The following is a 23,880-nucleotide window of genomic DNA, read 5'->3' as shown; positions in this document are numbered from 1 at the left end:
AACCTAACCTCGTGAAATAATATAATAAAAGAAAATACTGTTTTTAATAAAAAAATCACATCGAGACAATCAGCGTCAATCAAATAGAAAATAGCCTACGGTCCTCTTTAGCTAAGAATATACTAGGAAATGCACATTGTACTTGTAGTAAGGATTTGTATGCAGACATTTTATTTAAAGAGCTGCAGTTGTTTTGAATCATATTGAGGGTTTCTGCCTGTTTGCCGGCAAATTCATAGTATTTTCAGCTGGTAGAAATATAAAACATGAAACAGAAATTATATAATGCCACACTATTACTAGAAATTGTATGAATCTTCATTTCATAAGAAATCCAACCCTTCCAGCAGCCTTCCAGAAAATTTCTTCTCCTTTGGTGTAGACTAAATTCGAACGGTTTGGTCTCTATACGATACATTGCAGTTCAATTATGTATTATGGATGGCCATAACACATGACATAAAGTATCTACAGCATATGCTAAAGCTTTCGGTTTCAAGCAAAACTTTCTATGTAAACTCAAAGATGTTGGTATCACATTGGATCCAATAACTAAGGAAAAGGTATTACAAAATATCAGGTAATATATACGAATGTTGGGTTCCTAGAGAATGTTTCAATCCTATTTAAAATCTGCTCATTATCAAGCATATAAACTCGTGTTTTAGAGAGAAGTTGATCCGATAGTTTGCTATTGTAATATGAAGCCTATGTACCCGTCCTTGGAAATCTACCGGGGTCAAAGGAATTAAGCCCCAATGTAAACTATTCTCAAGACTACCAGAGCTAAATGATCGCGATTTTATCAAAATCACCCCAAGAATTGTCACTAAAATCTATTAAAACTCAGCGTTCTCAAGTTTTTTCAGGTCGTAAATGAATTAATGTGGGTTAATCGCAAAGCGTTACGTAAGTGAATGAAAGCTAGTTATTCACAAGTTCTCTTTGCATGATGTTTCAGTTAGGTAGCTAGTTATGAGATATGGGTAGCGGTTATGGGTATCAACATGATAACTGAGTTTAGTCTGATAATCTCCTTTTTCTCTCAACCCAAGCATAACCAAACTATAAACTGACTCCAAAAGTTTTCTCTGAGACTTGTGGAAGCTCAGTTTTCTAAACTAATTACAAGAACTTCGTCAAAAAATGTATGCAAGTTCAGCTTTTCCAGGTCTTTTTTCAATAATTTTTTTCCAATATTCGGATTTTGGTTTCGGCAAGCTTTTCTGCACAAATTGACGCCACAAATGAAGAAAGTTAAGGATGTTCGATGCAGTTATTTACTCAACTGATATTTATATTGTAACATTTTTGCGTCGAATACTCGTATAATATCCTGCTATACTGCCTCAACGATTGAGACTCGAACATCCCCCTAATCTATACTCGCTAAAATACATTTTCCACACGCCTCTAAACTTATATCCAGAACATATGTATTTGCAAATCGAATGTCGTAATGAAATCTCAGTGTTCAATAAAAAAATGAGAATTTTATGTTGCTGAGATAGTATATAGTACGTTTAGGAATCCTAGTAAGCCATTCTTAATTAAGTCTTTGGAAGAAGCTAAACTGTAATTATTCATTTTCTTTGTTAGGATTGTGGATATTTGAACAAAACTGTGGTCTTATAAACGCTTAAGAAGGTAATTCAAGATATTTGACTGCGCTCCCGCTGAGTATTTAAGGTATTTTGGTACCACAAAAGCAACACGAAGCCAATCAAGGTAAGCTTAAGCGGTTAAACAGTTTAATTCAAATTATTTAAAGAAGCTTGACCACACTTTCCTAAAGTATTAGGGGTACTTTTGAAGCCTCTAAAGTAGTAATAACACATTTCAGGCCTGTAAATAAATCAGACGGATATTTGAAGTTGTGTATTCGCACTTCAGCTAAGCTTCTGTGAGTTTTGAAAGCTCAAAAGCAGTGTAGAACGATTCAAGTACCGTAAGCTTTGTGCAAATTAAAATTAAACTGTTCTCTTTGAGAAGACCTACTTGACCAATCTGGCGAAAAGGATTATTAGTTCGACGCACTGACGGAACGATAAAAGTAAACCTCCATTATTTAGTATTTTATTAAACCCCTAACTCTCATAGAAAGCACCGGTGTATATCCACATCGCTGTAAATCCCTACCCTCTTATGTTAAATTGCGACAAAATTGCTTACTTACTGATTGCGAACCTTCACTAATTTCATGTGCATTAGCACACTTGCTTCACGCCCCCACTTCATGACATAAGCATGTCAAGAATCATATAAAAATATAGTTTAGCACAATTCGTACATTATTTCCGGTTTCCTGTTGCCATCACCGCTACGCAACCCAACAAACCTGCGCCCACACCTCAGAGCTAGCTCCCACCAACGCTGTCTGCCGCTTGTGCGACAACCTTCAGTCATGTCCTGCAAATATTTACTGCCACAGAACCTTTTCGCTGTTTTGTTTGTTGTGTGAAGACGGGATGTTGGAAAAATGTGCACATAATGAGTTTTTGCGGTTTGGCGATTACGCAAAGATGAGAAGCGCGCTGTGGGTGGCAGCAGCACATAAGAAAGTGTGGGCGGCAGCTTGATACGAAATGCCAAATGCCTAACAATTTAGACATGAGTGAGCCACTACTGCCAGCTGACCAAATGTGCGCTACACTGCTCGCCACTGAGCGCTTTGGTTGTCAGACTCAACGCCACTTCTTTCTCAACCTTGGGCTACTGCACTCAGCACCCCGCGCATAGTATTTTATATGGGTAATGTTTGTATTTGACCGCAGCACTCGTTAAAATTCTTTACGTTGCTAGTTATTTGGCAGGAACTTTTACTCCTACCACCCTCCCAACCCTCCGCCCACACGTCGTGCCACATCCCTTAAATACATTCGCTATTATTTGCTACAACTGTTTCTGTCACTATAAATATGTCCGTATGTGTTTGTTTGGCTTGCTGTTGTCATGTTTTGACTTCAAATGGCAAATGTTTGTCGATTTTCGTCGCCCTTCATTACTTTCAACTTGTCTTCCAGCGTACTCAATGCTTTCAACGCAGGTCAAAACGTTTTGGAAAGAGATTTATGCGACAAGTTCAAACAAAAGTTAATTAAACAAACTGCTGTGCGACGCTTAGTCGGTGGGTTGGCCGGAGGTTAAACTTTGTCGAAACAAGGCGCTTGTCACCATAGCGCAAAGTTTGGTCCAATATGTGAGGTTAGACTTCGAATGGTGTGAGAAATCTTCAAAATGAAATGCGATTCCGGGTAGTGTGGGTGTGTGTGTATATTCATACATTAATATTACTGTTATAAATCACATGGATATTTAATTTTAATGGTCGCGTTTATTACAAGAACATCTTAAATTTTCGAGAAAGGTTGAAAAGTTGTTATCATTTAAAAAAAAGACGCATTTTTGACAGTGATTTTCATTACAAAGTGTGATCCATTTCCAGGTTCCCTGCTTTTTAAAGAAAAAACAAAGAAACTTCAAGTTGAATGGGGAATGTTCATTATCAATCGATAGTACTCTTTAAAATGTTGGCCGCGGCTACGTCGCAGATGGCGAATAACACGCGTGATGTTTTGCAGCAAACCTGAATCGAAGCGGCATTGTCACATGGACTTTAGATTTTACATATCCCGACAAGAAAAGCCTAACGGTGTGATATCATCGATTTGTTGACCAATCGATCAGCCCAAAACGTGCTCACCGAAATATTCTCTCAATAAATCCATTGATTGAGCGATGTCGGGAAGCGGCGCCGTCATGTTGAAACCAGATGTCACCGAGCTCACGAGCTTCAATTTCAAAATGGGTGATGGTGTTGCGAAAAGTGCGCTCAATAGACCGATTATGTTGATCATAACTTGAGCGAGCCGCACGAAACACATACTTTACAGAACGTGCATTTTCGTAATAAAGTTGAACGATTTGGAAACGTTGTTTAGACATAATCCTTTCCATGATGAGACTCAAAACAATACCGAACAAATCTAACATGACAGCTTGCACGGCTTACGCGTGATCTGTCAAAAAAAAAAGATTTTTGAAAAATGTACCTATACTTGGATCACCCGTTAGATACAAGCCTTAAGCACACAGTTTTACAGTGTTTTGAGACATGAGTGACATGTACCGAAAATCACACTTCTAAACATCGAGGTTTGAATGTTGTTAGGCTTACAACTAGGACATTTTTTCCAACAACAATCTATGGTCAAACCTTTATAATTCTAAAATAAAGTTTACGATTTTCAGTAAAGAATGTAATTATTTAAGCATATCTCTGAGATAAAAATATTTCCGAAAAAATCAAAAAGCCTTTCAAATGCACGTAGGAACCATTAGGATAACATCCAGAAGTACAAAATAAATCGGAGTTGGAGCTAAAGGAACAAACAAATAACTTTCGAAAAACAAAACAATGCACAATTTTTCTAGACTAATCCAAACTGTCCTCATGATTAGAGTCCAATGCTGCACTATTGGGATGGGAACAGTAACCAATTGATACAAAAATTTATTTTCAAAACTCTTCGAAATATACAACCTTTCAAAAACTCGCGGTTTAGAATGCAAAGTATTCTGGCAAATATAAAATATCATACCAAGACATCAGTCATGGATCTCTAACTTCTCGCTAAGTGCCTTAACAAAGTAGTTAAGGCGACTGTTATGACAACAATGGCTGATGACGGCTTTCAGCTTATCACATCACTATACAATAAGCGGCTTTCTTCAAAGCGTCGCTTTCAAAATCTGAACAAATATCATCTGAGCGTACAAATATTTGTCTTCTACAAACTATTAAGTAGTAGCTTACCCTAAAAACTAGCTAAGGATAAAGCTACCAATGTATATTTATTGAGTCACGAACTTGCTCTGCACCGTGAAAGGTTTTATTGAATTGCATAAAATCCAACCAACCAAGCTCCCAGCGTTTCTGGCGTCCATTATCAATGTGTGCAGCCTGCCGTTGTTCGGATGGAACACCATATCTCTCCTACTGGCCACTTATGGACGTCGTTCAGACGGTCTAATTGTTGACAATACACGTTCGAATATTCCCTGTCAATCTCAACGAACACATAGAAAAACCTCTCTGACCATCCATCATTGCTTGGTCAACGTTTGCGCCGGCTCAGCGCGATTTGGCCTTGATGGTTTTCGTTTGACGTTGTTATAAGTAACACACTTTCGATCACCAGAAACCAAATGTTTTAAAACTATAAAAGATCGATTTTGTTGCGGTCCAGCAGGGATTAACAGACAAATATTCGGTAATGAGGTTTTTTCGCTTTAACTCTTGTGGCAGCTCTCGAGCTTCATTTATACACAACCTTCTTAAAATGATTCCAAACGGTCGGACTCCACGATTCTTATTATTTTATCGGTATTTTTCACAATTGCCCATCTAAAGCATGGTACATCTTTTCCATCAGAACTACAGGAACGCATATCCTGGTTAAATAATATCTGGGAAAACTTAAAAGGTGCAACTGAGAGTATTGGGAACAAATCCTCATCTTCCAAAAGCTATGATAAGATAAGATCGTGGTTAAATAAAAAATCGAAGAACTCTGATGGAAAACAAACTGACAGTATTACCCTAATAATAAGGTTCTGTTAAGATAACACCGATTCCTAATTTGACGATTTAGGAAACGAAAGACAATAGTCCCAATGTGAGAATTATATTCTGAGCAGACTTACTAGCTTGCCATGAAGTTTGCCCACAAGGAAACGTCAAAGGCTCTATAAAATATATATAGAGCATATTTAAGCATATTTTTATATTTTATTATGCTATAAAAATGCACCTGTTCAAGGTATTATAGCTTTACTGCAGCCGAAGTTAACATTTTTTCTTGCTTTTTATGAAAGCAGTATCCGTTATTAAACAATTTTTGCACTTCTTTATTGGCGAAGCCACCGCTTATGCGTTCTTCCTTTCCTGTTTGGCGCCAATTGGAGATTCCAAGTGTAGCCAAGTCCTCCTTCACCTGGTCTTTTCAACGGAGTGAAGGTCGAAAACCTTCAAAGCTGAAGAGGTTTGCTGTCTCTTGTATTGATGGTCTATGTCAATGTCGCCATATATCTCGAACAGTTCATCGTTCCATCGACTGCGAAATTCACCGTGGTCAATGCGGAAAGGACCATAAATATTCTGAAGAATGAGTGACTTATAGAGTTTGGTCTTTGTTCGTCGAGAGAGGACTTTACTTTTTAATTGGCCACTGAGTCCGAAAATGCAAATGTTGACAAGATGATTCAGCTTTGGATTTCAAGGCTGATATTGTTAATGGTGTTGACTCTGCTGCCAAGATAGACGAAATTATTTACAACTTCGAAGTTATGAATGTCAACAGTGACGTGGGAGCAAGTCGCGATTGCGACAACTGTTTGTTTGATGGCAAGAGATATTTCGTCTTGGCCTCGTGCACTACCAGACCCATTTGCTACGCTTTTTCAAATTCACATTATATAAATATGAGAAATGGAACTGATTTATTATGAAATGAGTTAAAATATGAAGAATTCACTTTTGTAGATTGGAAAAGTCTAGCCCGCAGAGTTTTGTGAAATCGTGTGGAAATATTAATGTTTCCTTTAATTTCGTTTCGCCAAGAACAAAGCCTGTCTTCTAAGTAGCTGATTTTGAATACAGATTTTCTCTTTTGCTATTGGAAGAAATGTTTCGCTCATTTTTCCTCGAAAGCATTGATTATTTCCACAGACAAACTTAAATAGAATCGCTAAATACTTCATCCTTTCACCGCTGTCAGTTTAATGTCAGCGAATTAAACGCATTTATATGCATTACGGCCCACTTGCGGCGAAAGCGCACAAGCACAGGCAAAAAAAAGAAAAAAAAAAAACAATGCCCACAAAAGGCAACAACAAAAATGTGCAGCAATGAAAGCGCCGCATTAGAAAAGTAAAAGCTAGAAAGCAGAAGGGGAGTGCTGGGGGCAAATAACGAAAAGTCAAAACGCAACTCCAACCGAAAGTTCAACTCTAATTTTGGGAAAAGGAATTTAGTGGAGCTGGAGGCAGCCACAGCCGCAGCCGCAGCTTTCAATGCCAATGTCAGGTTAACAAATCGTTGCAATTTAACAAAAAACCAGCAACAAAAGGCAGGCGTTGAGCGTTAAGACCGGGAAGAAGCAGAAAAATGCACAAGCTTCAGCGTACAAGGGCAACTAAAAATGTTTAGCAGCATTCCAGGCGTGCAGCAGAAAGGATTTGCAAGCCACAATTGTGTGCGGTATGCAAAGAGGGTGAGCATGCCACCTCATCCCGGACGCACTAGGGTAATTCTGTAGGAATATAATCAGCTGCGCGCAGCAACTAACGGTGCTTATTTAAGTTGTTGCAAGCAGACAATGACAGCTGCGAGCTGAGCTTGCGTTGTTACCGCGTGCGGCGTGGTATGAAAGACCCGGCTGCGAACAATACTGTTGCATTATTTCAATAGTCGCACTCACACTCGTGCGTGTAGCGCAACAAAAGTCACGCAGACACTTTGATTGTTGCAGAAGAAAATGGAAATTTGGAGAAGTAGAAAAAAATATGCGGCTTATTTGCGGTGCCCACACTGCATTTTCTTTGTATTCGAATTTTTTTTGTTGCCTTTTTAGTATTTTTTTTCGTTTTTTGGCATCACTCAAGTGTAAAAAGTCGCCTCAAAATGAACATTCGCGGTGGAAATTAATTGTAGATACACAACTGAAGATTTATGCCTTGCATACTAATCATTGCCTTTAAAGATACGCGGTGCAACCCTTCCAAAATTAGTCTAATAGAATTTTTAAATTTTTTTGAGAAAAAAATTTGGCATACTTGCAAGACCAAAAAAGTTCGAATACCCTACACATATAAATATACTTTTACACAAAAACTTGATTTTGATCTCTGCACGATATGGAAAATTTATTCAGATATTGTAGCGTTACCTTGGACAATAAGATAACTTTTCCAATAAATAAAAATTCCTACAAGAGCATAATTTTTAACGATCAGTTAGTACGATAGCCTATAGTGGTAGAATATCGGTGACTGCAACTTCTTAAGAAAACTCGAGGTGAAAAAAATTCAGATCCATATCTCCAAAACTGAGGGGCTATTTGGCATATATGCAGATAGAAGGGCTAAATCGACTCAATCCGTCACTCTGATAATTTATTTATAGACTATAAAGTCTCCGACGTTTCCTTCTAGTGTCACTAACAAAATGGCAAACTTAGCATACACTGTTCTGGGTATAAAAATAACATTGAAGCCTAAACATAACACCAGCCGATTAAGTCTTCTATAATGTTGAAGTTACTGTTGTTGCGGCTGAAATCCTCAGCCGGAAACTTATTCGTAGTCGTTCCTGTTATGTAAACCCAATTTTTGTGATCTTAAAAAGTAGTATGTTGTCTCTCGTGAGTGTCTAGAACAGCACGTTGTTATTATTATGTCTTGCATGGTGTGAACAGTATTATATTTTTTCTAGGTTATCGAATTCTAGAAGCTTGATTGACGTGAAATGGTTATCTGTGGCACTAGATTCCAGCTTAGGAAAATTGATCAAGCTACCTGGTTGTCTCCGGATCGCAAAGCGTCCAACCAGGTCGATCATGTTGTGATAGACGGAAGACACGTCTACAGTGTCTTAGACGTGCGTACGCTTCGAGGTCCTAGCTTATTGCAGTGAAAATACGCTGTCAGCTCTGTGCAGCGAAAAACGCGCGTCAAAAAACACAAGGAAGGTTCGACGTCCAGAAACTGCAATCACAACAGACAGCCAAACGATTTTTTACTCGACTTGCACTACTACTCTCTGATAGCAATCACCAGCAACACGATATAAGGCAACTGTGGGACGGCATTTCAACCTCCTTACGTACAGCTGCAAACAAAACCATTGGTTCTCGGAAATGGCAAAAGAATAGCTGTTGAGATCAGGAGTGCGGCGTCCAGTGGAGAGTAAATAGACTTCCTACCTCGCAATGTTACAATCGATAACAACACGTGCGAAATGAGATAGGTACCGAAAGTTGAAGACTAAAGCGAGCACATTTGCAGACAAAAAAAGATAGAAGCCAAAATACGTGAGTACGAAGAGCCTGACTAGAAGGTCGACTGGGGTAAGCTCGAAAATTTTATGAAAAAATGCGGTGAATAACAGAAGTTTTCTAAACCGGAGCATACTCTTGTAAAACCCCCAGAGGTGATCTAGTAACTATTGCCCCGAGCATACTGAAATTATGGAGGGAACACTACTCGAGCTATTCAAACACGGAGGCGAAGAACTGATAAGGAGCAAGCATCAGCTTTTTTGTAGAATATGGTCTGACGAAAGCATGCCGATTATTGGAATTTAAGTGTGATCTGCCAATCCACAAAAAGGGAGACCGCACAATCTGCGCCAACTACCAGATAAGCCTCCTCAACATCGTGTGAAAGATTAAAGCCCACCGTCAACAAACTGATCGGACCTTATCAGTGTGGTTTTAAGTCTGGAAAATCAACAACTGGCCAGATGTTCACCATGTAAACAGTAAAATGTGCTTATTTCAAAGTCAATTTTATAACTTAGTTTCAAAACATTCGAATGATCTTAATATAATATGGTCCATTTTGATCTAAGTGTGATAAAATTAATTACTTGTTGTTGGTATATTTAATTACTTTTCATCAAGTCGACTAAAACGTTCAATAAGACTTCATAATGGTATATATTTAAGATTCATGGGGATTGTATTAACTTTATTACAAGCCACAACGATATTTTGATTCCTTTTCGTAGGCAATTTCAAAAACGGAAAAATGGAAATTGAAAAACATCATCACCCTTAACATTGCAACATAATTATTTGTAACACTAGAAAGATCATTCTGCACTGATTTTATTAGATCTTTATTAGAATAAAACTAAGTCTATTAAAATCTGTCAGAGCAAGGTACTTCCATTTTATATAACTGCCACCGCAGCATGGGTTTTCAAGAGTTATTGCTTGGATTGAACTTGTACTAGATTATTCGCAGACATGATTATTCAGCCACAATAGTTTTAGGTTAAGTTAGGTTAGATGACTAGCACATTATAGAGCGGGCAGATCACATTTAGACTGTTTTGTACAGCCTTTTGTGAAAAGAGGTGAAAAACTCATGTTGTAGGATATCACCTATCGGCAAAGCCAATTAATCTATCACCAAATTTGTTTGGATCCTGGAGGTGTTTTTACTAATTGGTAAAGACGAAACATTCGAGGTTCAAATTTTGAGATGATTATATTATATTTGTCCAAACAGCTGATGCAACTGACACCTGGTAAAATGTTCAATTTTGTCGCTTGAATGCCGTTGGAACAGTGTCCATTTACAACTCCTACAACTATTGAAAGGTTGACTTTGCCGAGACCGCTGATTGCACTACACCTCTAACGATTTATTCTGGGCCAAAAGGACCTTGCGGCTGCGCAGCTGCTAGTAGCTAACTAACGCTTGCTGCGCTAGCCTGAAGCCCAACAACCCAGTAGTGAAGCCGACGGAGTTCTTAACCGTTTTCACTTCGCAGTTATTGAGTGCCTGCTCTAGTAAGCTCATCAGCGCTGCAGTTCTCTGCAATACCGCAGCGGCCAATCCAGTCTAATCATATAGTAACTCGATGCTAGAGGTAAGAAGTCTAAGATTTTATTAATCTATGGTTGGATAGTCATCACCCTGAAAGAGACAGCGCTCCGGCGCAGTAGATCCACTACTACCTTAGGGTAGCTACTTCTGCTTAGAAGAAGCTGCAGTGAAACAAGCGAAATTAATAAAGTTCTCAAATACTTAAGCCAGGGTGGGAGTAAATATTTAGCGAGAACTTTTAGCAACATAATAAAATTATAACTACTGAAGCAATTTATTACCTCGTCCCGCTAAAGTTTGATATTTTTATTTTACTTATGGCAAAGAAGTGTGAATTTTTATATTTTAACCGTTAAACTAAACAATTCTCTAGAGATAATTTACCTTATTCAAATCCACATTACATCTTTAAAACTATAATTTGAGAGTCTAATCAAAACCGAAAGGGGGTGAAAAATTTTTATAATTTTAGAGAACCCAAAGTTGGGAACTCTTTAGTTTAAGGAAACAGTGATGCTCTCTAAGACTGCGTTCACACGAGGACAATTTGTCGCCCAAACTAATTTTTTTTTTTGAGTAAGGGAAAGTACAACGAGGATGCCAGATACCAGGCAGGTTTACAAATAAGACAACTTGAGCTTTACGACTACATTTGATATTCGCTTGATTTCCACAACTACATTTCAGTGAAGAGAGTTAAGAATGAATAACTCTCTGTAGATGATTTCTAATATGTAAAACATCCGAGGTTGTTACTGTTTCAAGAACGGGTTCGTTTGTAGTTTTAGTATAGCAAACCCGATCACTTAAGGCTTCCTTTCACTACCTAAATAACAATGAAATTATGTCCAGGCTGTACGTTTGAGTTTGAGTAGGATTGTGTTAATATTTAACGGATAGTTCGCCGTGATAGCAACCTTAGTGCTTGTTTCTTGAGAATATTTTTGCAGGAGTAAATCGAGTTAAGAGGTTATATACAGTTAGAATTTTCAAATTCAAAAATTGCATATTGTTCAGTTAATATTTTCGAAGTTACACGTAAATTTGAAAAAGAATTTCAGAGTGCTTCAACGTACAAGACCAAACTTTTAAAGCGTTTTTCTCAAAATGGTGTTTTCAAAGTTGGTGACCAACATTACCCGAAAACGGATAATCCGATTTGTTTAAAATTTTAAGAAGAGAGAAGATTTTTTCTCAGCGATATATATTTTTTTACAAATAATTTAAGTCCGAAATTTTCGACTTTTTAATTTGAGAAATCACCTTTTTGTCAAAAACATTTCTTTCACTTATTCCTTCGTTTAACTACTAGATTTAACATTACATCAACGAAATCTGTTTGGTCTTTATAATTTCATTGTGTCTGGTTCAGAGACATAGTGGTCACCGCAAAACGTCTTTTTTGAGAGGAACTCTCGGAGATAGTTACTTTCCAAATAAATATTTTTACTAAGTTTTAAAACACAGCTAAAAGATACCGTAATATGTGTAAAAATTTTTAGATGAATGAATTAAAATGTTTTTTTAGACAAATTTCTAGAAAATTCGCTTTTTTCGACCTTCTAACTGCATATAAGCCCTTAATGACTATGCGAACTAGCGAGACCCTCGATAAAAACTCATTTTCTTTACTGAGTACTAAACAACTCTCTCGTCACAATGTTATTAATATATTCCAAAAGTGTGTTTCAAGGTATTAAATCAGGAATATTATGCATGAAGTTCTTGTAATTGTCCAGCTTTTCAGCTTTTGTTAAAGTTGTATATATACACACATATATGAGTTTGATAAACACTGGTAAGCAATTTTTCATTACTTTGAGCGACCTTTTAAATTTACGTAATTTAGTAATTTTAAAAAAAGAAAACTACTTAATCAATTCTAAGTAGCGTATATCGTTTCGTGACACTTTGTAGTCTTAAACTATTTCAAACTTAAATACACTCATTAAGGTATTCACGTGATTTACTCATTTAACACCTTTCCAAAAAACAATTGTCAAAGAGAGAAATTTGCGCGCACAAGAAGTATTTTCTTATACTACAAATGTGTAAACTTATATACATATTTAGGAAATTATTTAAATTGGTTAAATTTTTTTCAAAAATATAATATTGTGATGTTCGGTTTCTAACCTTTTCAACTGTCAAAGCATTTCAATGTTGCAACAAGCTTTTTGCTGTATAACTATTTAATTAGCGACGGCATAAAATGATTGCCACACTTAACAACAACATAAATACATAATTCGCACACATAAAAATTACATTATCAACCAAGATATTTGTACTTGGAAGTACATATAACAATGATTACCCAGCAAACCAAAGTTAACTAAGAAGCTATGAAATGCTGCCATCAGTAAATATTTTTAAAAACCTTCATTATGCAGCCTCGAATACAAAACTCAAAATGATAACAATACAAAATTCCAACCCTAACGTTAAATGCCGTTGATACCACGTCTTATAAACCGTTACAATAATGTCGCTATCTCTTTTTCGTCTGTCAGCAGTTTCGACTCTCGTACTTAGCAGTCGTTTTTCTTTACTGCTAACAATAATCTTATATCATAATGTACCTCTACAATATTTCATCAAGTCCCCTAACTAACGAACGTCACCGTATATTGCCTACCGGCAGCTTTGACACTAAACCGAACTCTTGTGCCTTACCTCTTCAGATTTACCTTATCACTCTTCCTACAACTTCGATCCGGAGATCATACTTGTAAACGCTCAATGTTTTCCTGAAAAAAATACTACCCCGATATATCAACTTATAGGGGACTAGAGGACCCGCCCATGTTTTACTGTGGCTGATACATACTTAGGTAGTACTACTAATACCATCTATATGATTTCTATTAGTTAGATTATAAGTATTAATTAAGGAATAATCGCATTTTTGATGAAGCAACAAAAATGAATCAAAAAGCATTTCGTGCGTTAAGAAAGAATTAGTTTTTGGGGTAAAAATACTATTGAGTTCGGGCTATGCATCAGTGAAATCAATCGAGTCCAATCGATTGTCAGCCTGGTGGACTGCATATTAAGAAACGGTTGTCAAGCGTGGAAAGACAAAAAAAATCGGCTGGCAAGGTTATGGCATCAGTCTTGCAATGCTCCGAAAAAATTTCTGTATATCTCAAATTTTAATAGACCTTTTTATCAACAGTTCAGTTATGCCGCAATTTTTTATGCCAGATCTTTTGCAATTTTAAATTGCCTGTCAAGATACCCCCTCCAATAGTTAGCAGGTATGAAAGAAATGTTATAGCTACCCATAGATGTATTGAATCACCCAATTTATTACTTAAGAACGAACAACTCTGTCCACGTTATGAAAACTTGTCTACAGATGTCGCCGTTTACTTTGGCATCGTTTTGTTTATTGCACGCTTACGCCAATTTAAGGTTTGAATATTGGATACTGCGATGGTAGCACAATCTATCGGTCAAACATTCCAAAATTAGCAATTGATTACAAATGAAAAATTAATTTAAAAAAACATTTTCCAGTGAACCAAATTGTGAATCTAAACCATTCTCGAATCTCCTTGAACACACACTAAAACTTTCATCAAAATCGGTCCAGCCGTTTAGGAGCAGTTCAATTACAAACACACGGTTAGAAGATTTGTATATATAAAGACTAAAAAACTGGTAAGCCATTGTATGAAATATGTAAAGAGCATGCAGAAAATTTTGAAAACAATCGAATTTTTAGACTTCGGGTCAAGCAATTTTGAAAATCTTAGTTTAAAAGAAGGCTATAACTCAAAATTTATATGATTTGAGTTATCAATTTCAATCCGCGAATTTTTGTATGTTAATCTTCATAAAGAAGATTAATCTAAAAGGTGATCTATTTCAAGATTCCCAACTTTTTTAAAGAAAAAACACAGAAACTCCAAATTTATTGGGAATTCGAAAGAACATTCTTTGGCATTCATTTTTGGAAGATTATCTTCTTCAAATGCTGGCCGCAGCTGCGCCTCAGATAGTCCATCCGTTGAGTCTAATTTTCGATGACTCTTTCGAACATATCGACTAATAACTGGTACCTGACACGCGTGATATTTTACCTGAATCGAAACGGGATTGTCCGCATAGGCTTTAGACTTTACATATCCCCACACGAAAAAGTATAACAGTTTGATATCACACGGTCTTAGTGGCCAACGACCGGCCCAAAACGTGAAATTATCTGCTTACCGAAGTGTTCTCTCAATAAATCTATTGATTGATGCTATGTGCGGAAATTGGCGTCGTCTTGTAGAAACCAAATGCGGCCGATCGATTTCGATAACATTCGCCAATGACGGTTACGTTCTCACCGGCATTTTTTTGAATTCCGATGGTTCCACCGGCCAAAACCACACCAAACCGTTGTGCTTTTTGGATAAAATGGCAGCTCTTAAATGTCTTAAGGTTGCTCTTCGACACAAATTCGGAAATTTTGCTTGTTTATATACACCGCCGAGCGAAATCTGGCTCGAAAATGTTGGTTTTTCTTGGAACTTTTCAAGAGCCCATAAGGCGAAGCGGCTATATTTTCTTCACTGCGTGCTAGACGTGGTATATTCGGTCGAATATTATGCAATAATGAATTATGGGTCTCAAGATGGGTGATGGTGTTGCGAGTAGTTCGCTCAGTAGGCCTCAGTAGGCCGAACGTGAATTATCGTAATAAAGTTGAACGATTTGTAAACATAGTTCAGGCGTAAGTCTTTCCATGATGAAATGTCAAAAAAAAAAAATAAAATGACAGCTTGACACGATTCATGCGTCTGGGATCTCCTGTTATAACAAAACACGTCATATATGACAGGTGTGCATATGATAAAGCTCCCCAATCTTCTCGAATCCGGAATGCTCTTACTCGTACTGAAGCTTAGTTCACTATGAAATTTTGAATATGTTTCCTGTAGCGTTCAGTTAGCATAACAAAATGCTACGTGCATTCTTAAGAACCCTTAGCATTACTGTTAACTGGGAAATTTTTAGAAGCATGGCCTAACATTTATAACAACTGAAATCCAAAAACCAGCTAAAATGGACTATGTTGCTAGCACCTCAAATTAAGTGACATTTCACGCTTCGGTGGCGACACCAACGCAATGTTGCAAGCAAATATTTCTTCTACTTCATGCAACACTATGCTTTAAGCATTTTATTTGCAGCCAAATAACTAAAATATTTATTTTGCCACCAACCAAAAGTGACTGGCATTTATAGCACATGTGTACTAAGCCGAGAGATTTGAATTTTTTGATTTTGAATGAAAAGTGAAATGATTGAATTATGAAAATGCACCTACAATTTGAAATGACGGCGCACTCACTTATTTTTATTAAATAATTTTTCTTGTTTTGTTTGCGGTTGCGCTTGTTGGTGGTTAGTCAATTGAGTTAGCGTCACTAATTGCAGGCGATGACGACAAATGCGTAGGCGCTGCCACTAAAATTTGCCTTGCCATGTAATCTAACAATTGCGAAGAGAGAAAGAAAGGCAAAAGAGTGACCGAGCTTTGATGCACAGTAGTTCGAAACCAACCTAAAAATTTCGAGAAAATATATGTATGAAGGTTCTGAAGAAATAGTTATTGACAGTATTAGGTTTCCTATAAAAAGTTTCCCCACATAATAAAGCAAAGGCTTAACCACTTGGCAACTATTTTGCAAATGAACCTTTTAGAAACAAACAGTTTTCGTTTAGCTTTCCCTTAAGTCCCTGAATTTAGTTAATTGTTCATATTGCAACGCTCTTTCATAATAGCACCCAAAAACTAGCGCGGAGTCGCAGCCTCAGCCGATCAATTCACGTCGCTATGAAAATTGATAACATGGTAACCAATGTGGTCGAAATTTGGATGACAGTTCTAACAACACTCGTGTCTAAGTAACCGTCTAAGGACCGGTAAATAACTAAATACTATTGAATAAACATAATATGAGCCAGAGAAGAAAGTTTAAATAATACTTGCTGGGCCAGAGAATACTAAAACGCCTACAAGCTATTCGGTTCCGAGTGAGCTAAACATATTTAGTCCATTGAATAATGAAAGATAGCTTCATATACATACTATAATATGAGTATGAGTATATGAAGGTTTCCAGTCTTCCTCGTGTTGTGTATGGCGTTCTAATAGCCATTTTATATAGAAAATCGAAACCCATTAAATGAAATATTGATTCATCGACCAAATATACAGAAATGACGTTTCATTTGGGTTTAAAAGCGATTCTATTAGCACCAAAAGTAGTTCGTTGGAAGAATTCCGAAACTCAACCGCTTGATCGCAGACAGTGGTTAGAAAACAGAGGATAGAATATGCAAAAGATCTTCCTTTCCATAAAAGTAGTTAATAGAGAGGACGTAAGCTTCACATGGAGTCTGAAAAAAACGCCGCGAAGAGAAATGAAACAAGCACGAATACAAATAAAATAACGAAAGAAGAGATTTAGCAAAGACTTTGTTAATTAAATACAACAGTGTAGTCATATAAATGATAATGATAGAAAGAACCGTAATTGCATCCAAAACTAGGACAGTTTCACTAAGAGACTCTGCTATAAAAAGTAAACGGAATATTTTCTGTAAGTTTTACTAATGAGAAAACTAACTGCGACTAAGTCAATATCTGGATACGTCTTCTAAATTTCCTCCTTATATTGTGAATAGAAAACACAATTATTTGAAGCTGGTTTTATGCGCGAAACACTCACCTGCAGCACACTATGCGCTCCACTGAGAGCGCTTAAGCCATCTTCTTCAACAGTTTTTCCTTCACAACCCAACAATTTGCAGCTTAAATTGTCCTAAACAACAGTGATGACAACTACAATATAATGAAATCATTAAACCAAAGCAAAAAAACAAAAAAACACATTAACACAACAACAACACGTAACATAATAAACTAAAAGTAAAACCACAAAGTCAATGACTTTCTTATAAAAGACACTGCACGCAACAGCGAAGCCTTTAGTTAACGAGTTGAAGTGCGCTGCTGTTGTACTTGGGTCTTATTCGGTAAAAAAAAATAACCCTTTAAGGATAAAATCTCTTGTGGTTTCGTGCTAGTGGTCTAACTTTTCACAATGTTTCGTTATCTAAACTTTACAACAACTGCCAAGACTAGAGTAATAGTTTTTGTGTTGTTTCTCGGTTCATTAACTCGTGCTGAAGATCGCGCTACGTCGGCAGCTTCCGTTACAACCAACTCGAACCAATCAACATCTCTTGGTTCGGGTTCTACGAGGCAAATAGATGGTTATGTTAAACGGAATGCAAATTTGAAGGATTTATCAACATCAAGTTCGGCCAAAAGTTATGATACACCGCCAGAATTTTATAGGTGGGTTATGCTTTTGGAGCAATTTGGATCAGTAAAGCGGTTTAAAGATTTTAAATAGTCTAAAACTAAGAAAGTCATAGTTCCGTATATACAATTTCTTAAAGCGACTGCGCTAAGAAGTGTTTAAAAACTACAACCTACAAGATCATTTGGTTAGGTGAGGTAAATAGGCTGATTTTTCGTGAGGATACGAATAATCCTACTTAGACAACTACAGACGTCTATGCGTTGTGATATCCATAACTCCTAGGTATAGATCAAAAAGACCGTCGCACGTCAGCAATGCGCCTAGAGCCTGCCACAAATTGATCGATATCAATTCCGGCTAATTCGTAGGGTTCGATGCAAGATGCTTTAACTATAATCTGGCGAAAGCTGACCAAGGGAAAACAAAAATTTCTAGTTGTTTCCACCTAATCTTCCTCCTTGCAATTGCAACAAGTTACGTCCTTAAATATCTTTAGCATAACCGCGGGAGTGCCAATAGCACAGTGTCCATGTCAACCTTGCTAAGAAAGGTCAATGAAGCTTTCAAAATACACCTCGCGTAAAGATAAAGAACATGCAGGTGCACATCCTGATGGATCTTGTGTAAGGGTACCCTTTCTTGCAAGTTCATCAGTTTAAATTTCACTATCAGCGAGTTCAAGTCCTGTATAGGAGATAAACTATCGAAATGGATGTATACCTCCCTAAGAGAAGCTACATCTCGGAGAAGTACATCTGCTGCTACCTTGATAGCTGCTACTTCTGCTTCAAAAACCCTACAGTGGTCTGAGAGTCTGATTGAGAGCTCCGAATAGAAGACTAGGACAGTTCAACCTTTAACTTGAACTTGGGTGCATCCTGAAAAATCTCGCTACGTCTTGTGTCCACCGACTCCGTTCCATACACATACCTCTCGGCGGTGAGAGCAGATTTCGGAATGTCTCTCACTGTCACTCTTTAAGCGTTAAATCCAATATAAACTATTAAATGAGAGTAGAGTGTGAATAAGGTACTACTCTTACTTTCCTAAGTGCGGTTAAGATTCTATATTCGAAAAATTTGGAAACCCCTTTTTAACACTATAAACTTTCATATTAATTTAAGTTCATATAAGCTATGGATAGTAGCAACGCTCTACGCTCTTGGTCACTAGAAATAAATTTCACTGTAGAGAGAAGGACTGCTCTATTTATACAATATATGAATGGAATCTCTAAGAACAAGATTTTACAATAACTTAGCTGTTATCGGAAAGAAGAGAGTTTAGAAAATTCAAGATCTCCAAAGTTATGTACTAGAAGAAATGTCAAAGACAATATTCCGTTGCATTTGTGAGAATGCCAAGCATCTCTCAATCTTCCCACTTCCTTTAAGATAGTATATCTGTGCCAGCTAAAGTAATGATCATTCTTCCCAGATTATTCCACAATCAGATCTCATTGCAAAACCTACTTCAAAGTCGCCATAATACGACTGACAGTTCAATGTAAACCTGTGCTTTTCTAGTTCTCTCAAAATTTCTTTCGATTGCCATCGGCATTATTAAGGTGAGGTCAAGTTCGTCGAAGAAAGTCAGGGACTTTGTGGAAGTGAAATGCAATGGACTCTTTTGTACCAGCTGATGACGCCTTTGGAATTCAAGACCAGATATATGTAGCTGTTTCTTATTGAAGCGTAGTAGAAAGCACAGTGGTTTGTATTGGATAAAAGTCGGTCTGTATTTATTTGATGAAGTCAAAGGCGAGAATATGGCATAAGAAGTCTTAAATTATTTAACGCTTCTGATGGATATAGATCCATACTTGTATATCTCAAAGGTACTTATTGTTGTAGCAATTTACACACTTTCTAAATGGTAATTGGAAACGTCGCTGAATGCTTAGTAGCATATTAATTTGAGTATTTTAGGCCCGAATGTAGTACAGAAAGGAACCTAGAAACTTGTTGATTAATGTACGAAACCATTTTTAGTTGACCTCTGGTTATGAGAACTGTCTGATAGCCAGAGAAAATGAAATAAGGAACGAGTTAGTTAAATATGACATTTGGTCAGGGTACAGATCGGGTAGCTGGAATTACCATCTCGCAGAAAAATAGGCTCACCTGAAGGCGCTTCCTGGAATAATGACTAAAAAATTGTGCATCTCTCCAAAATATATAGAACACTGGATAATTAATATATGTGACCTGGTCTACGGAAAGGGGGCTTAGGTGTCAAAAAATCAATTTTCACTTTTTAATAGATTCGGATAAGATGAGAGAGCAAACTGCTGTTTCCCAGAAAACTAGTTGTCGCACGTTAGTTCCCTTTTCGTAGACCAGTAGTATGCCGAATCATGGGTTCGAAAAACAGCTGAACCAAAATATTCGGTTTTTTTATATTTTTGTAAAACTGCTTCAGTTTCTCGCTACTTGGTTGTATATGAGAACGTGAAATGCCCTTAGAGAGGTTGAATAGTGAATAACAAGACCAAAAGACACCGCAAATTGGAGCTCGGGTGAGCATTTTAGGAAAACTAGTAAAAAAAAAGTTGAAAACTCAAAAATATAACCAAATCAGCGACGAATGTAAGCAACTTGTCTAATATTTATGTTTTCACAGCAATTTTTAATTTTTGCAAAAAATGTAGGCTTTTTCAGATAAAAGTAAAAGTTGGCAGACATTCAAAAATGAAAATATTTACTGATCCCACATTTTTTATTATTTTTGTTGTTGTTTTTTTGATGTTTTTTAACGGTAAACTATACCTCATAACACTTACAAACACTGCTTGCATTCATTGCTATTTATAACGGTACAAAAGAGTAGCTTTGGAATGGCAAAGTGGATTAGGTGGCAACGCTGCGTTGGCGAAACATTTAAAAATGTCATGCGAAATAAAGCAGAAGAACATTTACATTCAACTAAAAATGCGACAAGCCACATTTTATGAAAAATGCAGGACAAAATGCTAAAAACAAAATAACAACAAAAACAACACAGGTAACGAAATAGTGAGCAGCAATGAAAGCTAACACCTTAATGCCCATTAGAGGCGCCACGATGTAAAAAACATCAAAAATATCCTTTTAGTTGTTTTTGTTGTTGTGCACGCCAAGCATATGTTGCATATCTAGCCACATTTGCGGTAGGAGTTTGCCTGAAATCCAGCAATTTGTCGCTTTCACTTTTATTTTCCACGACTAGTCGTTGTTGTTGCTATTTATAATCCCCTATGCACGACAAAAAAGCCAAAGGCTAAAGCAACAATGCGACAAATTATGAACACGCGTGACAAAACATGTGGGCAAACACACACAGAGGCATCTAGTATGTTACAGCAAAAAAGTCACCGTGAACGTTGCAAAATTTGTGGGCGCAGATTCCAGCGGACCGGTGTTAGCAAATGTCCTTTCTGAGACACACACACACACACACACACACACACAATTCCACATGTCTCCTCGTGCCCGGCAGCATTTTAAAACTGCGAGTCACATACTCAAAGCAAAGCCGCGCCGAGACGTGCAGCGTCATGTCCAGTCCAGCCGACCCAGCGATAAAATATGGCACACAGGAGACCACAGACGTGGCGCTTTGATAACCCCTTACTTGCATCGTTGCTGTGTTGGTCCCCCAACCGTGTCTCTCTTCACACTGTTATCACATTTGCCCTTGTCACGTTCTTTCAATGGTCTTTCAATGGTGTCTTTTGTAACAGTAAACACAATGATAACGCAATAAAATGTAGAAAATATGCTCATTCACAAATTCTTTTAATCAATTTATTTATATGCCCTCCTCCCAGACATCCTTTGCCATTATCACATTTGACCACGGGACGTGAAATCGAATTTCTTTAATAGCATAAGTTCTCAATGGAATTGAAGTGAAAAATAAACTTGAAGAGATGGCAGGAAGTTTTGTACGGCTTGGTTGGAATTGAAAAAATCTGAAGGTGAGAGAGCGTAAGTAGTATGCTCTCTATAGGTCACCACTTGAACTGTTAGCAAGCGGTTAACTCATGCAGTTCTCATAGTTGCATAAGATGCGTCGCTTCTTTAAAAAATACTATATCTTACTCTTTTGAGCTTTTACCACACTCTAGCAGCTTTCATAAGATTTTAGATCCAGAAAAGCTTTGTACATGTTAACAAATGTGAAAGCTTCAACTTAACCAAAATCGCAACATTAAGATAACCTTAAAGGTGAGTTCATGAGTGCTTAACGCCCAAAAAGCTTTCTAAGTGATGAAATTTGAAAGCTCACACTTAACCAGAACCGCAATCATTAGATATCTTTAAAGCATTGCATTACTAAACCAATGCTTTTGAAAATGGTAAAAATAATAGGAGGGCGAAACCTATTGGAAAAAAAAGAGAAAATAACCAAAAATTACAGGAACAATAATTTATGGGTGATCAGAAATCGGTAAGCGATAGCGAAGGGCATGGTTCCAGATTTGTCAAATAAAAATAGTTAGGGAAGCATAAAGTATCATTCTAAACAAATTTTCTACTACAAATCTAAAGTTTTCACTGACTGTGCGCTTTCTCTTTATAGAGGTCCAGGTTCCACCAGCCAAACATCATCTCCGACAACAGGCTCGTCTTCAGCAACAATCAATACACCATATCATAATCGCGACAGCGCCACAGCAAGCTTTATCTCCAAACCTATCAAGTTTCCAGACCTAAGCAGCCACAAAAAATTCCACAACAACGCTCCCAGTCAACAACTTGCGAGCTCTTTCAACAGCTGGCAACAACAACGCGGACAAAGCGCTCAGGATCGGATCAGTGTGAGTAAGTAATCCAGTTCCCTCAAACCTCAATACTGCAATATACTATTTTAACACTTTTTCTTTTATATCACTACCAGAACCTTATGGCAGCAACGAGGTGCATGGACTAAGTTCGGGTTATGCACCTGGCGGAGGCGGTGACCACTTAAGTTACCACGACATACGACCCTACACAACCGGTGGACACTACATCGAATACGGTCCTACACATGCCGGTGGACACTACGGCGCCAGCGGTCATAGCGGCTACTATGGCGGAGCGCACAGTGGCGAGGCCGGCGCTATACCCTTCGACGTATACGGCGGCAAAGGCAGCGGTCACTATGCGGGCGCCGGTGGTGAGTACTCATACACTTACCCCGAAGTGCCGCATGAAACGGCAGCGCACAAGGGCCAGCACGAGCTATCGCAGAAGGCTTTGTTGGCTAAAAGCTTTCTTATACCGCTCGCAAGCGCCGCAGTTTTGGGCATCGCCGCGGCGTTGGTCAGCAATCCGCTGCTACTGCAATTGGGCACAGTGTCTGGTGTGCCTGTGGGCGTGGTGGGCAAAAGACGACGTCGAGATTTGCGAACTTTGAGTGCAGCGAAAGCAGGATTAGTGGCGAGTGAGCTGCCGAAGTCTGAAAGGAAAGCTGCGACGGGTGCAGACATGGCTTATCGCGCACAACATCTGCGGGCCAAGTCACGCGTATAGTTGAAGGCTTGAGTGCAGCAGCAACCAGTAGAAAGGAAGTTGGAAGAGACGGTAATTCAATTTTCGTTCTCTTGCCCCTCTCTATGGTAAGGCGGCACAATTGCGCGCGGCATTGTGATTGAATTGTGTAGTAGAAAAGGAAGCGATTGCGCTTAGATAGTAAAATACTCAAATAAAGACAGACCAAATCTTGATAAACCATAAGAAAAAGTGAAAATAAAACAAAATGAAAAAAGGAAGAAAAAATATAATATAATCATATGTCACACATACGCACATATTTATTGGATCCGCTTGTATTTATTTGATTTTGTTCAAGGTAAGCGCATTAAGCAAACTCTTTACCTTTATCTCTGAAATAGTAATAACTATAAACCACTTTTCTCTCGATTTCATTTCTTCTTAAGCGTTTGCAAATCTTAAAACTTACTTCC

General features: G+C 37.7%; 1 protein-coding gene and 1 long non-coding RNA gene across 2 annotated transcripts in view; one reads left to right on the top strand and one right to left on the bottom strand.

The window, feature by feature from the left end:
• Positions 1-23,880, bottom strand: part of LOC120775400 — a 53,453-nt gene that overhangs the window by 2,943 nt on the left and 26,630 nt on the right. The window lies entirely within an intron of this gene.
• Positions 17,724-23,446, top strand: LOC120775399. Its single transcript, XM_040105561.1, has 3 exons — positions 17,724-17,980; positions 22,512-22,753; positions 22,830-23,446. The coding sequence occupies exons 1-3, from the start codon at positions 17,724-17,726 to the stop codon at positions 23,444-23,446; spliced, it is 1,116 nt and encodes a 371-aa protein (XP_039961495.1).

The sequence above is a fragment of the Bactrocera tryoni genome, chromosome 4 (assembly GCF_016617805.1).
Source record: "Bactrocera tryoni isolate S06 chromosome 4, CSIRO_BtryS06_freeze2, whole genome shotgun sequence".
Taxonomy (NCBI): domain Eukaryota; kingdom Metazoa; phylum Arthropoda; class Insecta; order Diptera; family Tephritidae; genus Bactrocera; species Bactrocera tryoni.
This window is presented reverse-complemented; position numbering and strand designations above follow the sequence as displayed.